At 40.4% G+C, this 19,797-nt stretch overlaps 1 protein-coding gene across 2 annotated transcripts in view; it reads left to right on the top strand.

Moving 5' to 3' along the window:
• Window positions 1–19,797, top strand: part of FKBP15 (FKBP prolyl isomerase family member 15) — a 61,818-nt gene that overhangs the window by 11,706 nt on the left and 30,315 nt on the right. For both annotated transcript variants that reach the window (XM_052644597.1, XM_052644595.1), the window contains exons 3-10: window positions 5,653–5,737; window positions 6,488–6,557; window positions 10,834–10,908; window positions 11,282–11,380; window positions 13,259–13,408; window positions 14,648–14,716; window positions 16,734–16,880; window positions 19,537–19,679. In XM_052644597.1, coding sequence (XP_052500557.1) covers window positions 5,653–5,737; window positions 6,488–6,557; window positions 10,834–10,908; window positions 11,282–11,380; window positions 13,259–13,408; window positions 14,648–14,716; window positions 16,734–16,880; window positions 19,537–19,679 — 838 coding nt within the window. The remainder of the gene's footprint in view (window positions 1–5,652; window positions 5,738–6,487; window positions 6,558–10,833; window positions 10,909–11,281; window positions 11,381–13,258; window positions 13,409–14,647; window positions 14,717–16,733; window positions 16,881–19,536; window positions 19,680–19,797) is intronic.

Raw genomic sequence — 19,797 nt, 5'->3', positions numbered from 1 at the left:
AAAAATTAACTATATTGTCTTATGTAGGCATTCACAAATAAAATAAAAACTAGTAATACAGGAGATGCTCTCTGTTCAAGGAGTATTTATGTAGCAAGTTATTGTAGAGAAGGAAGTGGCTGCAGCATAGCTCTTTTTTTTTTTTTTTTTGCAGCATAGCTCTTGAATCTCTTCAGAGATCTATAGAAACAGAGAAACTAGATAAAATAGACAAACTTATAGATAATACTTACACTAAAACCAATTGAAAAAAGATCTTCATGAACCTCCCAAGTATAAGCAGGTGTGGACCCAGCTTGCATGGTGTCAACATTTGCATGGGAGAAAACCAGGAAGCAATGGAATAATATCTGCCTCTGAGAGTGGGAGAACCCCAAAGTAGCCAATAGATGTTCATGAGAAATACGGCAGGTCAAGCTGAAACTGCAAAGCATTTTGCCTGTTTTAATTGCCTGAGTAAAGGGGTTGATGATGGGGACTAGAAGAACTGGAGCATTCTTGCTTCTATGAACTTTTGAGACTCACCCTCTATGATGACCTTCTCAGAGAGGTCCCCACCCCAAGAGGAACCTGCTGGGAGTGGAATTAAAATTGAAGAGGTTAAGGATATTAGAAGTGAAGGTTAGGGACTTCCTGGTGGTCCAGTGGCTAAGACCTGGTGCTCTCATGCCGAGGGCCTGGGTTAGATCCTTGGGCAGGGAACTAGATCCCACAAGCCGCAACTAAAAGAGTCCAAGTGCAGCAGCTAGGACCCAGTACAGCCAAATAAATACATTAAAAAAAAAGAAATAGCAAAGGAGAGAAGATTCAGATAAAAGTAGGGCTAGAACAGAATCAGGAAGCAGGCAGAAGCCCCCCTGCTTTTTTGAATCCTCACAGCAGAGGAGTGAGTTCCATGAAGTTAGGAAAGCCACCTTGAACCACTCTTTTGTCTAAAAGTTCGGAAAAGCAAATTTCACATAAAAATAATCAATAGAAAAGTATCAAGCTCCATGCAAAGTTATTACAAGAGCAAGGAGCAGAATAATATCCCTATAACATGAGCTCTGTTCTGTACATTCTCACAGATCAAAACTGCAGCCACCTATTACCATTAAGAAAATAACATAAAGACATGAAATGGGAACATAAATGAGAATTTTAAAATCACAGAAGTAGGTGACAGGACTCAGGCAAGAATTAGAGATATCAGAAAAATTATTTCAGAAATGAAGGCTAAACTAGAAGGAACACAGTTTGAATACACACAACAGGTTACGCCTTAAGGGAAATAGGAGGCTGGTAAGAGGACATTTTTAAACTAAAAAATTTAAGAGATAAAATATTTTCAAAGGAAAGTGAAAAACTTTGCTGGAGAAAAAGATTTCAAATCACATATTAAAAGCAGTCCTTATGAGCAGGGAATTAAACAATCTGTACAATCCTGGTTTCAGAGAGGAAGAAATGCTTAGCCAATGAGAAGATCCCATGATTGTGACATCTGACTTGCTTATCCCTCTAGCAAATCCATGAACAGCCTTGCATTTTCAGGATGATAGGTAGGGAGATGAGAGCCTTGAGGAGACAGTAATTTTTTTTCTCAGTGTTAACTGCGGCCTGAGTTTCTCTTTTTCTTGGTCATTTACTACTTCTCTGGAGAGAAGTTTTATATTCTATAGCGTCACATACATACAACTGGAAAGTACTGTTGTCGGTTTTTACAAAATAATAAGGAGAATAAGAACACCACAGACTAGGAAAATAAGCCAACAATCTAAAATAGGCAATTCATCAAAATCAAACAAAATAAATGGCCAATACAAATCTATAGAAAATGTTGAATTTCTGCTTCCCTGTAATCAATAAATGCTAATGAAAACAACCGTGAGATGGCATTCCCCTTTCGCTAAATGCCCCCCATCCCATTGATAAAGATTGAGAAAGCTCATCTCCTCTTGTTGGCAAGGATGCAAAGCAGGCATATTAATACTGCTAGTGGTATTTGTTTTGGAGATTCTTTTGAAGAGTATAAGGAAATGTGTATACTAAGTGAGAAAAGGAAATTGCCAAATCATATCATTAATGTTGTTTTTTTAAAAAGATGAAAAAGCTGACAAGTTTATATATATAGAAACAGGGCTAGGAATAAATACATCATACTATTGATATTTATTTTTTGGTGGTGAGATTATAGATTGTTTTTATTTTCTTTGTGTGTTTCTGAATTTACCAAGTTTTCTACAGTATACATGTACTCTATATAAACAGGAAAAAATATGTCAATACTGTTAATAAAATTCAGCTGATTAAATTTTAAAGATCTTATTGGCTATATTCAGCAGTTCATGAATTGAGTGGCATGAGATGGTAAAGCATCTGCCTGCAATGCGGGAGGCCCGGGTTCGATCCCTGGGTAACGCTGAAGAAACTGAAGTTGAATGGCTTTATGAACACCTACAAGATCTTTTAGAACTAACACCAAAAAAAGATGTCCTTTTCATTATAGGGGACTGGAATGCAAAAGTAGGAAGTCAAGAAACATCTGGAGTAACAGGCAAATTTGGCCTTGGAATGCGGAATGAAGCAGGGCAAAGACTAATAGAGTTTTGCCAAGAAAATGCACTGGTCATAGCAAACACCCTCTTCCAACAACACAAGAGAAGACTCTACACATGGACATCACCAGATGGTCAACACCGAAATTAGATTGATTATATTCTTTGCAGCCAAAGATGGAGAAGCTCTATACAGTCAACAAAAACAAGACCGGGAGCTGACTGTGGCTCAGATCATGAACTCCTTATTGCCAAATTCAGACTCAAATTGAAGAAAGTAGGGAAAACCACTAGACCATTCAGGTATGACCTATATAAAATCTCTTATGATTATACAGTGGAAGTGAGAAATAGATTTAAGGGTCTAGATCTGATAGCTAGAGTGCCTGATGAACTATGGAATGAGGTTCGTGACATTGTATAGGAGTCAGGGATCAAGACCATCCCCATGGAAAAGAAATGCAAAAAAGCAAAATGGCTGTCTGGGGAGGCCTTACAAATAGCTGTGAAAAGAAGAGAAGCGAAAAGCAAAGGAGAAAAGGGAAGATATAAGCATCTGAATGCAGAGTTCCAAAGAATAGCAAGAAGAGATAAGAAAGCCTTCTTCAGTGATCAATGCAAAGAAATCGAGGAAAAGAACAGAATGGGAAAGACTAGAGATCTCTTCAAGAAAATTAGAGATACCAAGGGAACGTTTCATGCAAAGATGGGCTCGATAAAGGACAGAAATGGTCTGGACCTAACAGAAGCAGAAGATATTAAGAAGAGGTGGCAAGAATACCCGGAAGAACTGTACAAAAAAGATCTTCACGACCCAGATAATCACGATGATGTGATCACTCATCTAGAGCCAGACATCTTGGAATGTGAAGTCAAGTGGGCCTTAGAAAGCATCACTACGAACAAAGCTAGTGGAGGTGATGGCATTCCAGTAGAGTTGTTTCAAATCCTGAAAGATAATGCTGTGAAAGTGCTGCACTCAATATGCCAGCAAGTTTGGAAAACTCAGCAGTGGCCACAGGACTGGAAAAGGTCAGTTTTCATTCCAATTCCAAAGAAAGGCAATGCCAAAGAATGCTCAAACTACCGCACAATTGCACTCATCTCACATGCTAGTAAAGTAATGCTCAAAATTCTCCAAGCCAGACTTCAGCAATACATGAACCGTGAACTCCCTGATGTTCAAGCTGGTTTTAGAAAAGGCAGAGGAACCAGAGATCAAATTGCCAACATCCGCTGGATCATGGAAAAAGCAAGAGAGTTCCAGAAAAACCTCTCTTTCTGCTTTATTGACTATGCCAAAGCCTTTGACTGTGTGGATCACAATCAACTATGGAAAATTCTGAAAGAGATGGGAATACCAGACCACCTAACCTGCCTCTTGAGAAATCTGTATGCAGGTCAGGAAGCAACAGTTAGAACTGGACATGGAACAACAGACTGGTTCCAAATAGGAAAAGGAGTCCGTCAAGGCTGTATATTGTCACCCTACTTATTTAACTTCTATGCAGAGTACATCATGAGAAACGCTGGACTGGAAGAAACACAAGCTGGAATCAAGATTGCTGGGAGAAATATCAATAACCTCAAATATGCAGATGACACCACCCTTATGGCAGAAGGTGAAGAGGAACTAAAAAGCCTCTTGATGAAGGTGAAAGAGGAGAGTGAAAAAGTTGGCTTAAAGCTCAACATTCAGAAAATGGAGATCATGGCATCTGGTCCCATCACTTCATGGGAAATAGATGGGGAAACAGTAGAAACAGTGTCAGACTTTATTTTTGGGGGGGCTCCAAAATCACTGCAGATGGTGACTGCAGCCATAAAATTAAAAGACGCTTACTCCTTGGAAGGAAAGTTATGACCAACCTAGATAGTATATTCAAAAGCAGAGACATTACTTTGTCGACTAAGGTCCGCCTAGTCAAGCTATGGTTTTTTCCTGTGGTCATGTATGGATGTGAGAGTTGGACTGTGAAGAAAGCTGCATGCCAAAGAATTGATGCTTGTGAACTGTGGTGTTGGAGAAGACTCTTGAGAGTCCCTTGGACTGCAAGGAGATCCAACCAGTCCATTCTGACGGAGATCAGCCCTGGGATTTCTTTGGAAGGAATGATGCTAAAGCTGAAGCTCCAGTACTCTGGACACCTCATGAGAAGAGTTGACTCATTGGAAAAGACTCTGATGCTAGGAGAGATTGGGGGCAGGAGGAGAAGGGGACGACCGAGGATGAGATGGCTGAATGGCATCACAGACTTGATGGACGTGAGTCTGAGTGAACTCCAGGAGATGGTGATGGACATGGAGGCCTGGCGTGCTGCGATTCATGGGGTCGCAGAGAGTTGTACACAACTGAGCAACTGTACTGAACTTATCAGATCATTCCTGATTGGTTTAAGATTCCATTTCTTGAAGAGCCAAAACTGTGATTACGTTGAATCTCTGTTTAGTGGATTGGAGCTTAGGCTCAGTGATTCCACTTTGGGCCTGTTGTCTTGTTTTTTAACAACAACGAAAAGAATCAAATGAGGATTCTTTCGAAAATAAGTTCTTAGCTGCTATGTCCACACCTGTGTTCTCACTGTTCCATCAGTGCGTTCCTGTGGTGGGTGTGCATATATGATTTACTCTAAATGTACTAATTTAAATGTTAGTGTTGCTTTACTACTGTGAAAGTAAAGTTATGAATATAATCTCAGTATCAAAAATTTTCAACTCTGAAAGTAAAGGAAGGGGAAACAACTTCATTTTTACTAATTATCACTGTCAACATATTGAAAGGAGAAAAGAAAGTAATGGAACATAATCTTGCTTTCTAGACAGTGCTGCTTGTCCAGCCCAAGGGTTTGTTTGGAATGGAGCCAGAATCCTGAGCGCTAGTCCTAGGCTTGCTACTGTCACCATGTAAGGTACTTGGGGCCTAGAGGCTCAGTCTCTTCATCGCCAGCCATAACCACAGGGGCCCTTTTGTGGATCAGATGAGGACAAAGGTTGTAAAAGCATTGTGACATCAACTATAAGGTTAAAGAAGAATTCTGAAGCTGCTTTAATGGTTAAAAATCAGTTTCAAGCAAGAAATGAATGACAACTGTTGTTTTCTCCTTCATCTCTTCATCAGGGAATCAGGGGACACCAAAAACAGCGCCCACCACGACAGGCACTTCCACAGTGTTGGTTGCCACAGCAGTCCATGCCTATCGTTAGTAAGTAGCCGAGAAGGACCGCTTTCTGAAGTTGCTTGGGGCTGCGGGATAAGCTCCTGTCTTTTCACGATAGGCCTCTCTCTTCATTGCAAAATGGCTAGTCAGTCCTGCCGTAGACAAAGTATTAGTAATGCTTTTAATGTTTCAGTTGGGCAGTTCTGTACACAAAATTTTGAAGAGCCATCACCTTGTGTACTCTCTCTAGGAAGTGCTTATACCCTCAGCAGCAGCCTTTTTAAAAGTTCAGAGAAAGATCATGAACAGTAGATGTTTAAAGAGTAAAGAAGTTGTGTCAGAGCTTTAAATTATAAACTGTTGTCTGCCCTTTCCAGAGGCTGAATGACTAGATTCCCCACTTCTATAGTTCTTTTTAACAGTTACTTGACTTCCCTGGTGGCTCAGACGGTAAAGCGTCTGTCTACAATGTGGGAGACCCGGGTTCGATCCCTGGGTCGGGAAGATCCCCTGGAGAAGGAAATGGCAATCCACTCCAGGACTGTTGCCTGGAAAATCCCATGGACAGAGGAGCCTGGTAGGCTACAGCCCATGGGGTTGCAAAGAGTTGGACACGACTGGGCAACTTTACCTTTACCTTACCTTTACCTTTCATCTAATAAAGTCCATGCATTACAGTTGGTTACTATGTTTCTTAAATCTCTTTCATTCTCCCATTGGGAGATATATAATGTCTGAAAGCTGGATCTACTTATTTGAAGGAAATGTTAATACCTGTTTTTCTTTCTTCTATAGCACAAATGGTCAATATGTAAAGCAGGGCAAATTTGGTGCTGCAGTCCTGGGAAATCACACAACCAGAGAGGTGAGAATGCCCCCTTGTCTCATGTATATTCAGGTGTCCCAAATCATACCAGTGAACTGGTTTTTATGGGGACTTGGCTTATATATCAGAGGATTAGAATGATTGTACTTAATATGAATTTTTAATGTTAGGTGTATAATGATATTTATAGTCACGTTTTGCTTACTGTTGTGCATTAAAACAAATTCAACCACTCAAATTCCTTAAGTTTGACCTTTGTGATATGGATCTAGCTTAAGAATTTATAGAATCTTGGAGTCATTCATTTACCAAGGACATTCTTTTGTTAGGTAATGAGCAATGCTTAGAGTATGACCACTGTTTATCTTTTTTTTGTGTGTGTGTGTGTATCTTTTTGGTGAGTTGGACAGTTTATCACACAGCAAAATACTGATTTGAGTCAAAAAGATGTGATTAGAAGCCCAGAGACTGATTTCCTTGTATAGATTATGTTCAATTCAATTCAGTTCAGTCGCTCAGTCTTGTCAGTTTGTGACCCCATGGACTGTAGCACGCCAGGCCTACCTGTCTATCACGAACTCCCAGAGCTTACCCAAACTCATGTCCATTGAGTCGGTGATCCAACCATCTCATCCTCTGTCATCCCCTTCTCCTCCCGACTTCAATCTTTCCCAGCATCAGGGTCTTTTCTGAGGAGTCAGTTCTTTGCATCAGGTGGCCAGGGTAGATTGTATCTAGCTTCAAATTCTTCTCCAGAAGGTTTTGAAGATTGTTAAAATACACATAGCAAACAATAGAATTTCAGAGGTCCAGATAACATGCAGTCCACATACCTCAGAAATTCTGAGATGCTGAGAGAGAAGATTACCTGTTCAGGGTAGCTGAAGTAATAGACAACACTCATGTATATGAAAAACAAAAAGCTTAATTTTGGAAATATACAAAACACGTGTGAAAACAGTGGGACTAGAATATCAGACACCCACATGTCCATTACTGAAGTCTGACAGTTATTAATCTTTTTCATCTCAACTCCAACCTGTCTTCCTGTTCTCCTGCTCAGATCATTTTGGATAAATCTCCAGCATACAGTTTTAGCTGGAAATATTTTAGTACATATGTCTACGAGATAAAGATTTTAAAAACATAACCATTATTGCTCCTAAACAAAATCCACAATAATTCTTTGATCTCATGCACACTACCAGTTAGTATTCAGATTTCCCTGATTATCTGTTTTTTTCTTTTTAACAGTTATTTTCAACCTAATACGGTCCATGCATTGCAGTTTGTTACTGTGTTCCTTAAATCTCTCATTCTCCCATTGGGAGATATATAATGTCTGATTGTCTCTCATTTTGTCATGTTAGCAGCCATTGTTGTTTTTTTTTTTTTTCTGGACCCACTAGGAGGCATGTGGGATCTTAGCCCCCTGACCAGGGATCAAACCTGCACCGACTGCAGTGGGAGCGTACAGTCTTAACCACTGGACCACCAGAGAAGTCCCTGTTACCAGCCATTGTTGATTATTATCTAACTTTGTTAATTCATTAGAGATTGCCATTTGGATTTTAAAAATCTGGTATTGGGACTGTGAGCTTCCCAGGTAACACTAGTGGTAGAGAACCTACCTGCTGACACAGGAGACTTAAAAGATGTGAGTCCCATCTCTGGCTTGGGAAGATCCCCTGGAGGAGAGCATGGCAACTCACTCCAGTATCCTTGCCTAGAGAATACCATGGACAGAGGAGCCTGATGGGCTGCCCAGTCCATAGGGTCACACAGAGTTGGACATGACTAAAGTGACTTAGCACAGGCACACGGGGACGTCACCACCCTTCACTTCCAGAGAGAATGTCTTATGTTGTAGCAGGCAACAGTATAAAAAGACAAAGTGAAAAAATTGTATTAGGGAGCTATGGAAATGATGAGGAGTAGATGAATTAAAATTCTGAGAGGAAAGAGCCAATGAGCTGAGCGTTTCCTTGCCTTGAGCTCTTTGCTGATACTTAGGAGTAGACTAACCATCAAGTGTGTCCCAAGCAGAGACCACTGGGGAAAAAAGACATTGGCAAAAACAGAAGGCACTCCAAACACAAGATGGTTTTTCCCCACGGGACATTTGATGAACTGGGGTGTGGTGTGGAAGTCCGCGGACTATGCCAGAAAAGCAGAGGGAAAGATTGCCTTTGGCTCATAGGAGATAAAATCCGACTTACGGTTGGGAAGCAACAATACATGTGCTAGATTTTGAACATGTCCTTTCAATACATGTGCTAGATTTTGAACTTCATGGGGAAGAGACTAAAGAATCTCAGCTCAGAATCTCTGATGGGCAGAAAACTTCAGGACCAAAGAGTCAGAGGCCATCCAGGCTCTCAATCAAAAGCCTCCATAGTTAGTGCTCAGGAATAGGGACAGCCCAGAAGTGAGCCAGCTCTTCATATACCTGTGATCCTTCCCTGAGCAGCTCAGTCTCTAATTGGATTGGCAAGAGGTGATCAGTCCCTGCTATATATGCCTCACATAGTATAAGGGAGGTCCTTTCTACTACATGATTATATATGAGCTTCTGTACCAGTCTCTCCCTCCCTTCTAGGGTTGAATTTTAATTTCTGTGTGTGTGTGTTGTAAATGTGTATGAGACATAAAATTTACCATTTTAATCATTTTTAGCTGTATAATTCAGTTGCATATATTGCGTTCACAGTATTGAGCAACCATCATCACTCTTTCCACTTTTTTCATCGCCCCAAACAAAACCTGTAACCTTTAAGCAATAACTCCCCATGCCCTTTCCCTTATTCCCTGGTAACCCCTAATCTACTTTCTGTGTTGTTCAGTCCCTAAGTCATATCTGACTCTTTTTGACCCCATGGACCGCAGCATGCCAGGCTTCCCTGTCCCACACTATCATGAGTTTGCCTACTCTAGGTATTTCATATAAGTGGAATGATAAAATATTTGTCTGGCTTATTTCACTTAGCAAAATGTTTTTAAGATTCATCCATGTTGTAGCATGTATCAGAAATTGGTTATTTTTATGGCTGAATAATATCTTATTGTATGTGTGTATATATATATATATGGCACATTTTTAATATTTATCCATTCATTATCTGCTGGACACTTAGTTGTTTCCACCTTTTGACTACTGTAAATAACAGTGCAGTGAACATTGATGTACAAGTGTATGTTTGAGTCCCTCTTTTCAGTTCTTTTGCATTTATACTAGGAGGGAAATTGCTGTGTCATATGGCCATGAAATTAAAAGACGCTTACTTCTTGGAAGGAAAGTTATGACCAACCTAGATAGCATATTAAAAAGCAGAGACATTACTTTGTCAACAGAGTTCCATCTAGTCAAGGCTATGGTTTTTCCAGTAGTCATGTATGGATGTGAGAGTTGGACTGTAAAGAAAGCTGCATGCCAAAGAATTGATGCTTTTGAACTGTGGTGTTGGAGAAGACTCTTGAGAGTCCCTTGGACTACAAGGAGATCCAACCAGTCCATCCTAAAGGAGATCAGTCCTGGGTGTTCCTTGGAAGGACTGATGTTGAAGCTGAAACTCCAATACTTTGGCCACCTGATGTGAAGAGCTGACTCATTTGAAAAGACCCTGATGCTGGGAAAGATTGAGGGCAGGAGGAGAAAGGGACCACAGAGGATGAGATAGATGGTATCACCGACTCGATGGACATGGGTTTGGGTAGACCCCGGGAGTTGGTGATGGACAGGGAGGTCTGGCATGCTGTGGTTCGTGGGATCGCAAAGAGTCGGATACAACTGAGGAACTGAACTGAACTGAACTGAATGGTAATTCCTTGTTTAGCTTTTCAAGGAACTGCTGAACTCTCTCTACAGCATCTATACCATTTTACATTTCCATAAGTGATATATGAGGGTTCCAAGTTTCTCCACTACCCTGCTAACACTTTGTTTTTTCCCTTTTTCTATAATAGCAATTCTAATAGGTGTGAACTGGTACCTTATTGTGGTTTTAATTTGTATTTCCTTTATGCCTAATGATGTTGAACACCTTTTTTATGTACTTGTGGGCCATTTGCCTATCTCTTTAGTCACCCCTCATTCAAATAAAAACACCAACAAAATAAAGACATTGCTAATTACAGTTAAAAGAGTAGGGTCGAAATGAGGAGAGATTAAAGTAGATGGTGAGAAGATAAACTCTAAACTTTAATGGGTTAACTGAGGTTTGAGTTTTATACCTGCATGAAGCATGACCCCTGACATCTTTGTATTGTTCTTTAACTTCTCTCTCTTTTTTTTCTGCCCGTCTATGCTTGAGTACAGTATAAGATTCTTCTTTATATCAGTCAGCAACAGCCAGTAACTGTTGCCAGGATTCATCTGAACTTTGAGCTGATGGTAAGGCTTTCCCTATTGGAACCAGTAGCTCCTTTGGGACTGGTTTATAGGAAAGATGGGTCTGTGCATACCTGGTGGGAATTAGATCTACTGTCTTCACTCTGGACTCTAGGGTAGGTATCTTTTTTTTTGGCTGTGCTTGTCAGGAAATTCCCCAGAGTGAATGTCTTAACAGAACCTCTCGGGAAGGTCTCTTGACTTCCTTCTGTGGACTAAGGGGTGATTGGTAGAGGATAGGAGGGAAGAAGTAAGTTCCCTGGTAACTCTCCTTGGGTCCACCTGAGGCAAGGCCCTTCTCCGTGAGCTTAGGCAGTCACATGTATCCACTGTGCTGTCTGCTGTTGGGTTATCTCAACATTTCTCCTTTCTCCAGGTTCGGCCCAATAACTACAGCACCTTTTATGATGACCAGAGGCAAAACTGGTCCATCATGTTTGAGTCGGAGAAGGCTGCTGTGGAGTTCAATAAACAGGCAAGATTATTGTATTCTTTCTGTGAAGAGCCAAGCGCTAGTCTGGATTTCCCTTGATTTTAAGAAAATATATGGAAAACTCATGACTTGCTATATCGTTAGTTACAAGCATTAAAAAACCCCACTAAATTCATCCCTTGAACTTATTGTATTTTAGGGAAATAATAAGAATACTTATTGCTTGAAAGGAGAAAGAAAAGGCTAAATATAAACATACCTTTAAACACGTCTCATAAATTATCTTAAGGAATAAATACAACTATCTTTTTTAAGACATTATTTTAAAAGAATTTTTTAAAAGTTATTTCATTGTCATTATAGAAAATTTAGAAAAGCATTTTAAAGCATTCATAATCTTACTACCCAAAGTAATCACTGTTACCATGTGACATTTCTTTTTTTTTTCCTATGTATAAGGTGCATATGTAGTTACAGTCCTTTCAGCATGCATGTGTATTCAGTAGCTCAGTCATGTCCGACTCTGCGACCCTGTGGACTGTAGCCCATCAGGCTTCTCTGTCTGTGGAATTTTCCAGGAAAGAACACTGGAGTGTGTTGCCACTTCCTGCTCCAGGGAATGTTCCCAACCCAGGGGCTGAACCCATGTCTCTTGCATTGGTCTCTGATTATTTCCTTAGGCTAGAAGAAGTGAAAGATGGAATCAAAGAGTTCATATATTTTTAGATTCTGTATAAATTGTACTATTTTACATCCATATCAGTTCTCTCACTATACCTTTGCCAACATTTATTTATTTTTGACTGTGCTGAGTCTTCGTTACTATGCTTGGACTTTCTCCAGTTGCAACAAGAAGGGGCTGCTCTCTAGTTGGAGAGCACAGGTTCTGGGGCGCTGAGGCTTCAGAAGTTCTGGTGCGAAGGCTCAGTGTTTGCAACTCACAGGCTCCACAGCTTGGGCTCAGTAGTTGTGGCACACAGGCTCAGTTGCCCCTGGGCATGTGGGATCTTCCTGGAGCAGGGATCAAACCAGTGTCCCCTACGCTGCACGGCGGATTCTTAGCTACTGGACCACCATGGAAGCCCCTTAGCCAACATTTAGAATTATTATAGTTTTTTTTTTCCTTCTTACTCTTATTTACTTGATAAAAAAATGACTTCTCATTGTTTTAGCTAGCATTTGTTTGATTGCAATAATGAAACTTTTTTTTTAAAGAAAATGAGTAGCAAGTTTCTAAGGTATATATGTTCAAACATTGACTATATAAAAATTATTCATAAAACTATGTTTGACTTCTTTATCTAGTATCTGAGCTAACATAATATGGGTACATCTGTAGGTGGTAGAGATGAATTCTAGGAATACATCATGGTTTTGTAAAGGGCCTTTATTTTGTTTCTTTAAATAGCCTTTTGACCTTTTTTTTAGATGCTCCCTTATCTTTCATAGGCTCCCAAACACTGAAGCAGTAAATTAGTATAGTAATGATAGCAAATGTTTTATTGTGTACTTACTGTTATTTGCCAGGCATTGTGCCAAGTACTCTCCTTGTTCAGTCTAACCTAGGGTTCAGTTAGGTTCAGTCTAACCCTAGGAAATATGCAAAGCCTTTATCCCATCCTACAAAAAAAAAAAAACTCTGAAATAAGGTTCATAGGAGTTATGTTATTTGGCTGAGGTCACAGGTTAATAAGTGGCAGTGCCCAGATCTGTACTCAGACAGTCAGACTCCAAAGCCATACTCTTAAGCACTTTGATTGCTGGCAAGATTACTGACTTCTGGATGGTTTGCTTCTAAACATGTAATTTGTTTTGTAAGTAAGTGGGTGCCACTGTTTGGAAGAGAGCAATTAGTAGTAACTGAGTGAGTCCTTAACTGAGCTTAAACTAGGTTCATGCTGCTTCCATTTCACCTCGCAGGTTTGCATTGCCAAGTGCAACAGCACCTCTTCCCTGGATTCAGTGCTGTCACAGGACCTTATTGTAGTGGAAGGCCCTGCTGTAGAAGTTGGAGATTCTTTAGAAGTGGCCTATACCAGCTGGCTCTTTCAGAATCACGTTCTGGGCCAGGTAAGAAAAAGTACCTTGCAAGTTCTTTTGTAATTTAAATAGCATGAGAGCTATTCAAATGTACAGTATATTACTGTGAATTGCTGCTGTTCAGTTCAGTCGCTCAGTCGTGTCCGACTCTTTGCGACCCCATGAATCGCAGCACACCAGGCCTCCCTGTTCATCACCATCTCCTGGAGTTCACTCAGACTCACGTCCATCGAGTCCGTGATGCCATCCAGCCATCTCATCCTCGGTCGTCCCCTTCTCCTCCTGCCCCCAATCCCTCCCAGCATCAGAGTCTTTTCCAATGAGTCAACTCTTCTCATTAGGTGGCCAAAGTACTGGAGTTTCAGCTTCAGCATCATTCCCTCCAAAGAAATCCCACGGTTGATCTCCTTCAGAATGGACTGGTTGGATCTCCTTTCAGTCCAAGGGACTCTCAAGAGTCTGTATGCTGCTGTTAGCAAATAGAAATCTTTTAGGAGCCTTGGTTTGACTTCTACCCCCGCTTTTGAGGCATAGCCATGAAATGCTAGTGTATAAAATCTGCTCGGTGCCACTGTGTCTCTTCCTTAGAGCAAGTGGAAACTAGTTTGCACCAGTGTTATTTTTGGTAATTGTTTATGTCTACATCTTGTCCTCCTGAACCAATTTTAAATTTGAATAGATTCTTATGGGATTAGGCGTTAAACTTTTTAGACTTTCTTCACAGTTGTTTCTCTGTTTTTCTTATACTAGTGTGAATAGTTTGGGCTTTGTTGTGTTTTTATATTATTAAGCCCTCAAAAGTAGTATGGTTTGATAAAAGGAGCTTTAGATTATGAGTCCAAAAATGTGGATTCAAGTCCCAATTTTATCCTAACTTGACTTTGTCAAATCATTTAAGCTCTTAATTTTTTTTTTTCCCCCATGAGTTGAGCTTAGTTAGTAGGGCTCTATCTACTTTCTTGGCCAGATGGTTGTTCACATCAAATGAGATAATTTATTTGAAAATTCTTTATAGATTAAGATCATTTTAAATATGTGGTGGTAGAAGTTTATTTTTTTCTAAACCTGGAAATTCCTTGCCTCGGAGATACTCAGTGTGATAACACTTTTAGCCATGATGTGGTCCCTTTTTTCAGGTCAGAAGTATTTTTCCAGTATATTTGACATTACCTATGTCAGAAGTACTGTGCTATTCTGTGTTAAGTTGAACATCATAATGATTATTATTATTTGTGAAGTTGGCTGACATTTATTTTGATCAACTTTCAGGTTTTTGATTCCACTGCTAACAAAGATAAGCTTCTTCGCCTGAAATTGGGGTCGGGAAAAGTCATCAAGGTAAAGGCTTAACTGTGTTCTTGTAAGAGTTTATCAGTTGCAGTGTGCTTAATTTAGACTGAATTTTATGAAATTTCTAAGCTAGGTTTATTTTCTGAGACTCTTGAAAGGCTTGATTATAAAATACAGAAAAATGTGCTCCGTTATCTGGATTTGAGAGCCTTTTCCCTGTGAGACAATATATTGGAGAAGGGTACATTTCTTTTTTGTGGTCCCTGCCTTTCATTTTTCATTCTGTAGTTTTGAGGGAACTATTAAATTCTTCCTTTTGCCTCCTTGGGAAAGAGATTAAATTGTTTCTTCTAGAGGTGTATCATTAATGAGTGATTCTGATCTGTCTGGGATGCTTTGAATCATGCTGGGAAGCAACTGCAACATAGCAGGAGGGACATTGGGATTGGAGTCCAAGGACCTGGGTTCACATTGTGAATTTATTCTCTAGCAACTGTGGATGTATTTTATAAAGTAAAGATTATTTTACGAAACAGAAACAGACTCACAGACTTAGAGAACAAATTTATAGTTGCCAGGGGTGATGAATGGGAGGAAAAGAGACAGGGAATTTGGGATCAACATGTACACTCTCCTGTTTAAAATGGATAACCAACAAAGTCCTATATAGCACAGGGAACTTTTGCCAGGATCTTGGCTGTCTGTGCACTAGTGCCAAACAGAAATATGGAGACAGAGTTATAGAGAAGAAAAAAAGAGTGGCTTTGTTACTTTGCCAGGCAAAGGGGGAGTACAGTAGGCTAGCTCCTCAAGAACCTGTGCCCCCCTCCCTGGTGAGTAGGGAGAGGTTATATAGTCAGGGTATAGGCTAAGGATCAAGGCAGTAACAATCTTCATTCCTTCCTCTGCACTGTTTCAAAAGGGTGGGGTTGCTGACCTGATTTGGGTGTGTGCAGGGTCTTAGGTCTCATCTCCCAATCTTGATGAGCCTCTCTGGGCTCTTTAACCTTGCCTCAGGTGGTTTCCTTGCTGCTTCTCCTTTGTTTCAGTCAGTTCAGGTCAAGTCCGGAGAACTCAGAGGTCATGCAGGCAGGGCCCTGCTCGGCTGCTCAGTGTTACCTGGCAACCTGGATGGGAGGGGAGTGAGGGAGAATGGGTGCCTGTATTTGTATGGCTGAGTCCCTTTGCTGTCCGCCCGAACCTATCACAACACTGTTTTTTATTTCTTTTTCTTTTTAAAAAAAATTAATGTGGCTGTGCCAGATCTTAATTGCCACATGCAGGATCTAGCTCCCTGATGAGGGATTGAATCTGCGTTGGGAACGTGGAGTCTCAACCACTGGATCACCAGGGAAGTCCCTCACAGCACTGTTAATCAGCTATACTCCAATATAAAATGAGAAGTTCTTTTTGTTTTTCTTTTTTTAGAAGTTTTTTTTAAAAAGAGGATGTTTTACACATGTGAGGTATCCTTGTGTCAGGACATATTGATGCATTGTTAAGTACTCATTCATCTGTGTGGCAGAGTGTTTTTCTCCATAGCTTTGTTAATGACTCCTTTTCCCAGGATCCTTTGGAAACTTTTTCCTGGAGATGATAGTAGTTGGGGCATGACACTTAACGCTAGACTGATCTAGTGTTGAATCTTGACTTAACAATGTACTAACTGATCTTGGGCTAGTTACCTTACCTTCTTAAGCCTCAGTTTTCTCTTCTGTAAAATGGGGCTATTGCTACTAACCTTATGACGTTATTTTAGGAATTAAACAACATAGTGGAAGTAAAGCACTTACCAAAGTACTTAGAAAAAAGTATGTTTAATAAATGATAGCTTTTCTTTCTCTTTTAATGCCGTTCTGTTCCTCCCAGTTTCTCTCATCATCTGAGATATTTCACTTAGCCCTGGATGTGCTGGTTTTGACAAGTCAGCTGAGAAGAAGTATTCTAGATGTTCTTATAACTGGTGTGTGGGAGCGGGGAGCATAAACTGATGATCCTCTACTATGCTTTGTCTTATGAGAAGGTTTGTATCTGATGAACTTTTCCTCTTCTCTGATTCCTAAAGAGCTGGGAGGATGGAATGGTGGGCATGAGGAAAGGAGGGAAGCGGTTGCTTATCATCCCCCCAGCCTGCGCTTCTGGCTCTGAAGGGGTAATAGGATGGACTCCCTCAACAGACTCGATCCTGGTGTTCGAGGTGGAGATTAGGCGGGTGAGTGAAATTGTGCTGTATTGTGTTTGATGAGTCCTCTTTGCTAGTTAGGTAAAATGAATAAATAAATGTGTTGGAAAAGATTCTGAAGATCTCGCTCTCTCTCTCTTTTTTTCTTTTAAGTAGAAATGGTATAGTTGGAAAGAACAACAGCTTTGGAATCTAAAGGCCAAAGTTTACGTCCTTCTTGGCTCTGTATTTATAGTCACTTCTCTTTTTATTTTTTCTGTAAAATAGTGATTCTTACCCAGTGTTCATACTTTTTGATTTAGTAATCCCGTGGCTACAAGTTTACCCTGTCAATGTGTTTACATAAGTGTGCACGTATACCTGTGTGTAGATAGATAGCTAGAGACAGAGGCGTAGTTTTTTGCCACATTGTTTGTGATAGTGGAGAACTGGAAACAGCTTAAGTGTGCATCATTATGAGACTGATTGAATTATGGTTTTTCAGGGGGTGGACATCTGTGTATTTCTTAAAGAATATCGAAAATCTGTTTTTAAGTGAAAGATACAAGTTGCAGAACAGTATGGGTAGAATGATCTTGTGTGTGTATGTATCATATACAAATAAATATATATATATATGCCCACATATTCATTTGAAATTTCTGGAGGCATTTAAAGAAATGTAGTGATTTTTCCTCTGGAGAATGGAAATGGAGTTCAGAAACTTTTACATTCTACCCTTTTGTACTATTTAAAGATTTTATTACAAATAATTTCTATGTTAGTCACTCAGTCGTGTCCCAACTCTTTGCTACCCCTGGACTATAGCTTGCCAGGCTCCTCTGACCATGGAATTCTCCAAGCAAGAATACTGGAGTGGGTAACCATTCCCTTCTCCAGGGGATCTTCTCAACCCAGGGATCAAACCCAAGTCTCTTGCATTGTAGGCAAATTCTTTACTGTCTGAGATATCAGGGAAGCCCAAATAAATTTTATAGCAACTGTGGTTCATTAATGTTCCCCCTCCAACCCCTTGTCCCCTCACCCCAAAAAAGACTCTGTTTGGTTTACACGGTGATTATTAGGTCCAAATGCGATAGTGTTTAGGACTGTAAACTACAAAATACAATGCAAGTAGATGGTATGGCCATCTTCATCGTGGTGTTATTCCTGCATTGTTTCTCAGTGACGCTTCCTACCCTTATCTCTGGTGGGCATTTCAGCCCTCTTTGACTGACATGCTTCCAGCTGCTTTTTTCACAGCTTTTATATTCTGTCTCCATTTCCTTTGAGGACATCATGGCTGTGATAGATAACAAATCAATTTTAATCCATTAAGACTTTTTTGTAAACATAAGAAAGAAATACCCTATTTTACCAATAATCAAAGAATTACAAATCGTTTACTAAACTGACAAGGCTGGGGGAGTTCCCTGGTTGCCTAGTGGTTAGGATTCTGGGCTTTCACTGCCATGGCCTGGGTTCAGCCTCTGATTGGAGAACTGAGATCCTGCAAGCCGTGAGACATGGTGGAACAACAACAACAAAGCTGACGAGGGTGATAGAGAACGGCACTACCCAGTGGGACAAGAGTTTTGAGAAATGGACTTCCCTGGTGGCTCAGACGGTAAAGTGTCTGTCTACAATGCAGGAGACCCGGGTTCCATCCCTGGGTCAGGAAGATCCGCTGGAGAAGGAAATGTCACCCCACTCCAGTACTATTGCCTGGAAAATCCCATGGACAGAGGAGCCTGGTAGGCTACAGTCCATGGGGTCGCAAAGAGTCGGACGTGACTGAGTGACTTCACTTCACTTCACTTTGGAGTAGAAGGGCTTCCCAGGCGGTGCAGTAGTAAAGAATCAGCCTGCCAATGTAGGAGGGGCAGGAGACTTGGGTTTGATCCCCGGGGGTCAGGAAGATCCTCTGGAGTAGGAAATAGCACCCCGCTCCAGTATTCCTGCCTGGAAAATTCCATGGATGGAGGAGTCTGGTGGGTTACAGTCCAAAGAGTCAGACATGTCTGAGCAACTGAGCATACATACGGAGTATAAAAGTAGCTCACCCTTTATGGTGTGAAATTTAATGGTATATATCAAAAGTTTTAAAAGTGAGTATAACTTTTACCCAGCAATTTAACTTCTGGGAATTTGTATTTTGGAAAAGATTATGTGCAAAGATACAGAGATAAAACTGTTCATAGAAGTATTGTTTGTATGGAAGAAATTAGAAATAAACTGAATGTCCACCAAGTAGGAAATGATGAAATATATTTTGTGATAACATAGATATTTATGACTTCTGTCCCCAAAGTCCTTTGGAAACTTTTTCCTGTAGTTGATAGCAGTTAAGGGTATGACCTTTCAAGTTAGAAGTTAAAAAGGATGTTGTTGATTAATAATTTAGTTAACATTGAAATATTAATACATTAATCAGTGAGTGAGTGAAGCAATATGGCCCCATTTTTGTAAAACACATACACATAATATAAATGTGAAATATTACATCTGAAATCCTTAATAGTTGAATTGCCAATAATTATCTTTTTTTTTTTTCTTTTGGCTTGTCTCCATTTTCTCTTTTGCCTACCATGAGCAGGTAATGACTTTGTGTGATGAAGAATAAGTAAGATGGAAGGAGAATGGAGGGGGAAGAGGGCTGTTTTTGTGGCCTGTTGGCCTACTCACCCTGTGGTTGGTCTTTCCCTAGGTCAAATTTGCTCGAGATCCTGGCTCTGATGGGCACAGTGTTGGCTCCCGGGGCTCTGCAGCCCCTTCTCCCGTCCCTGCTGCTGACAGCATCTCTGCGGACCCTGTTGTGTCACCCTCCGCATCGGTGCCTTTCAAATTAGGGTGAGACACTGCAGTTGCATCAAGCTCTTTTATTGTCCATAAACATGATTCTTAGGGTAGTTCAGAAATAGGGATATATTAAGTTGGCCAAAAAGTTTGTTCAAGTTTGTCCATTGCA

This window comes from Budorcas taxicolor, chromosome 8 (genome assembly GCF_023091745.1).
Source record: "Budorcas taxicolor isolate Tak-1 chromosome 8, Takin1.1, whole genome shotgun sequence".
NCBI lineage: Eukaryota > Metazoa > Chordata > Mammalia > Artiodactyla > Bovidae > Budorcas > Budorcas taxicolor.
This window is presented reverse-complemented; position numbering and strand designations above follow the sequence as displayed.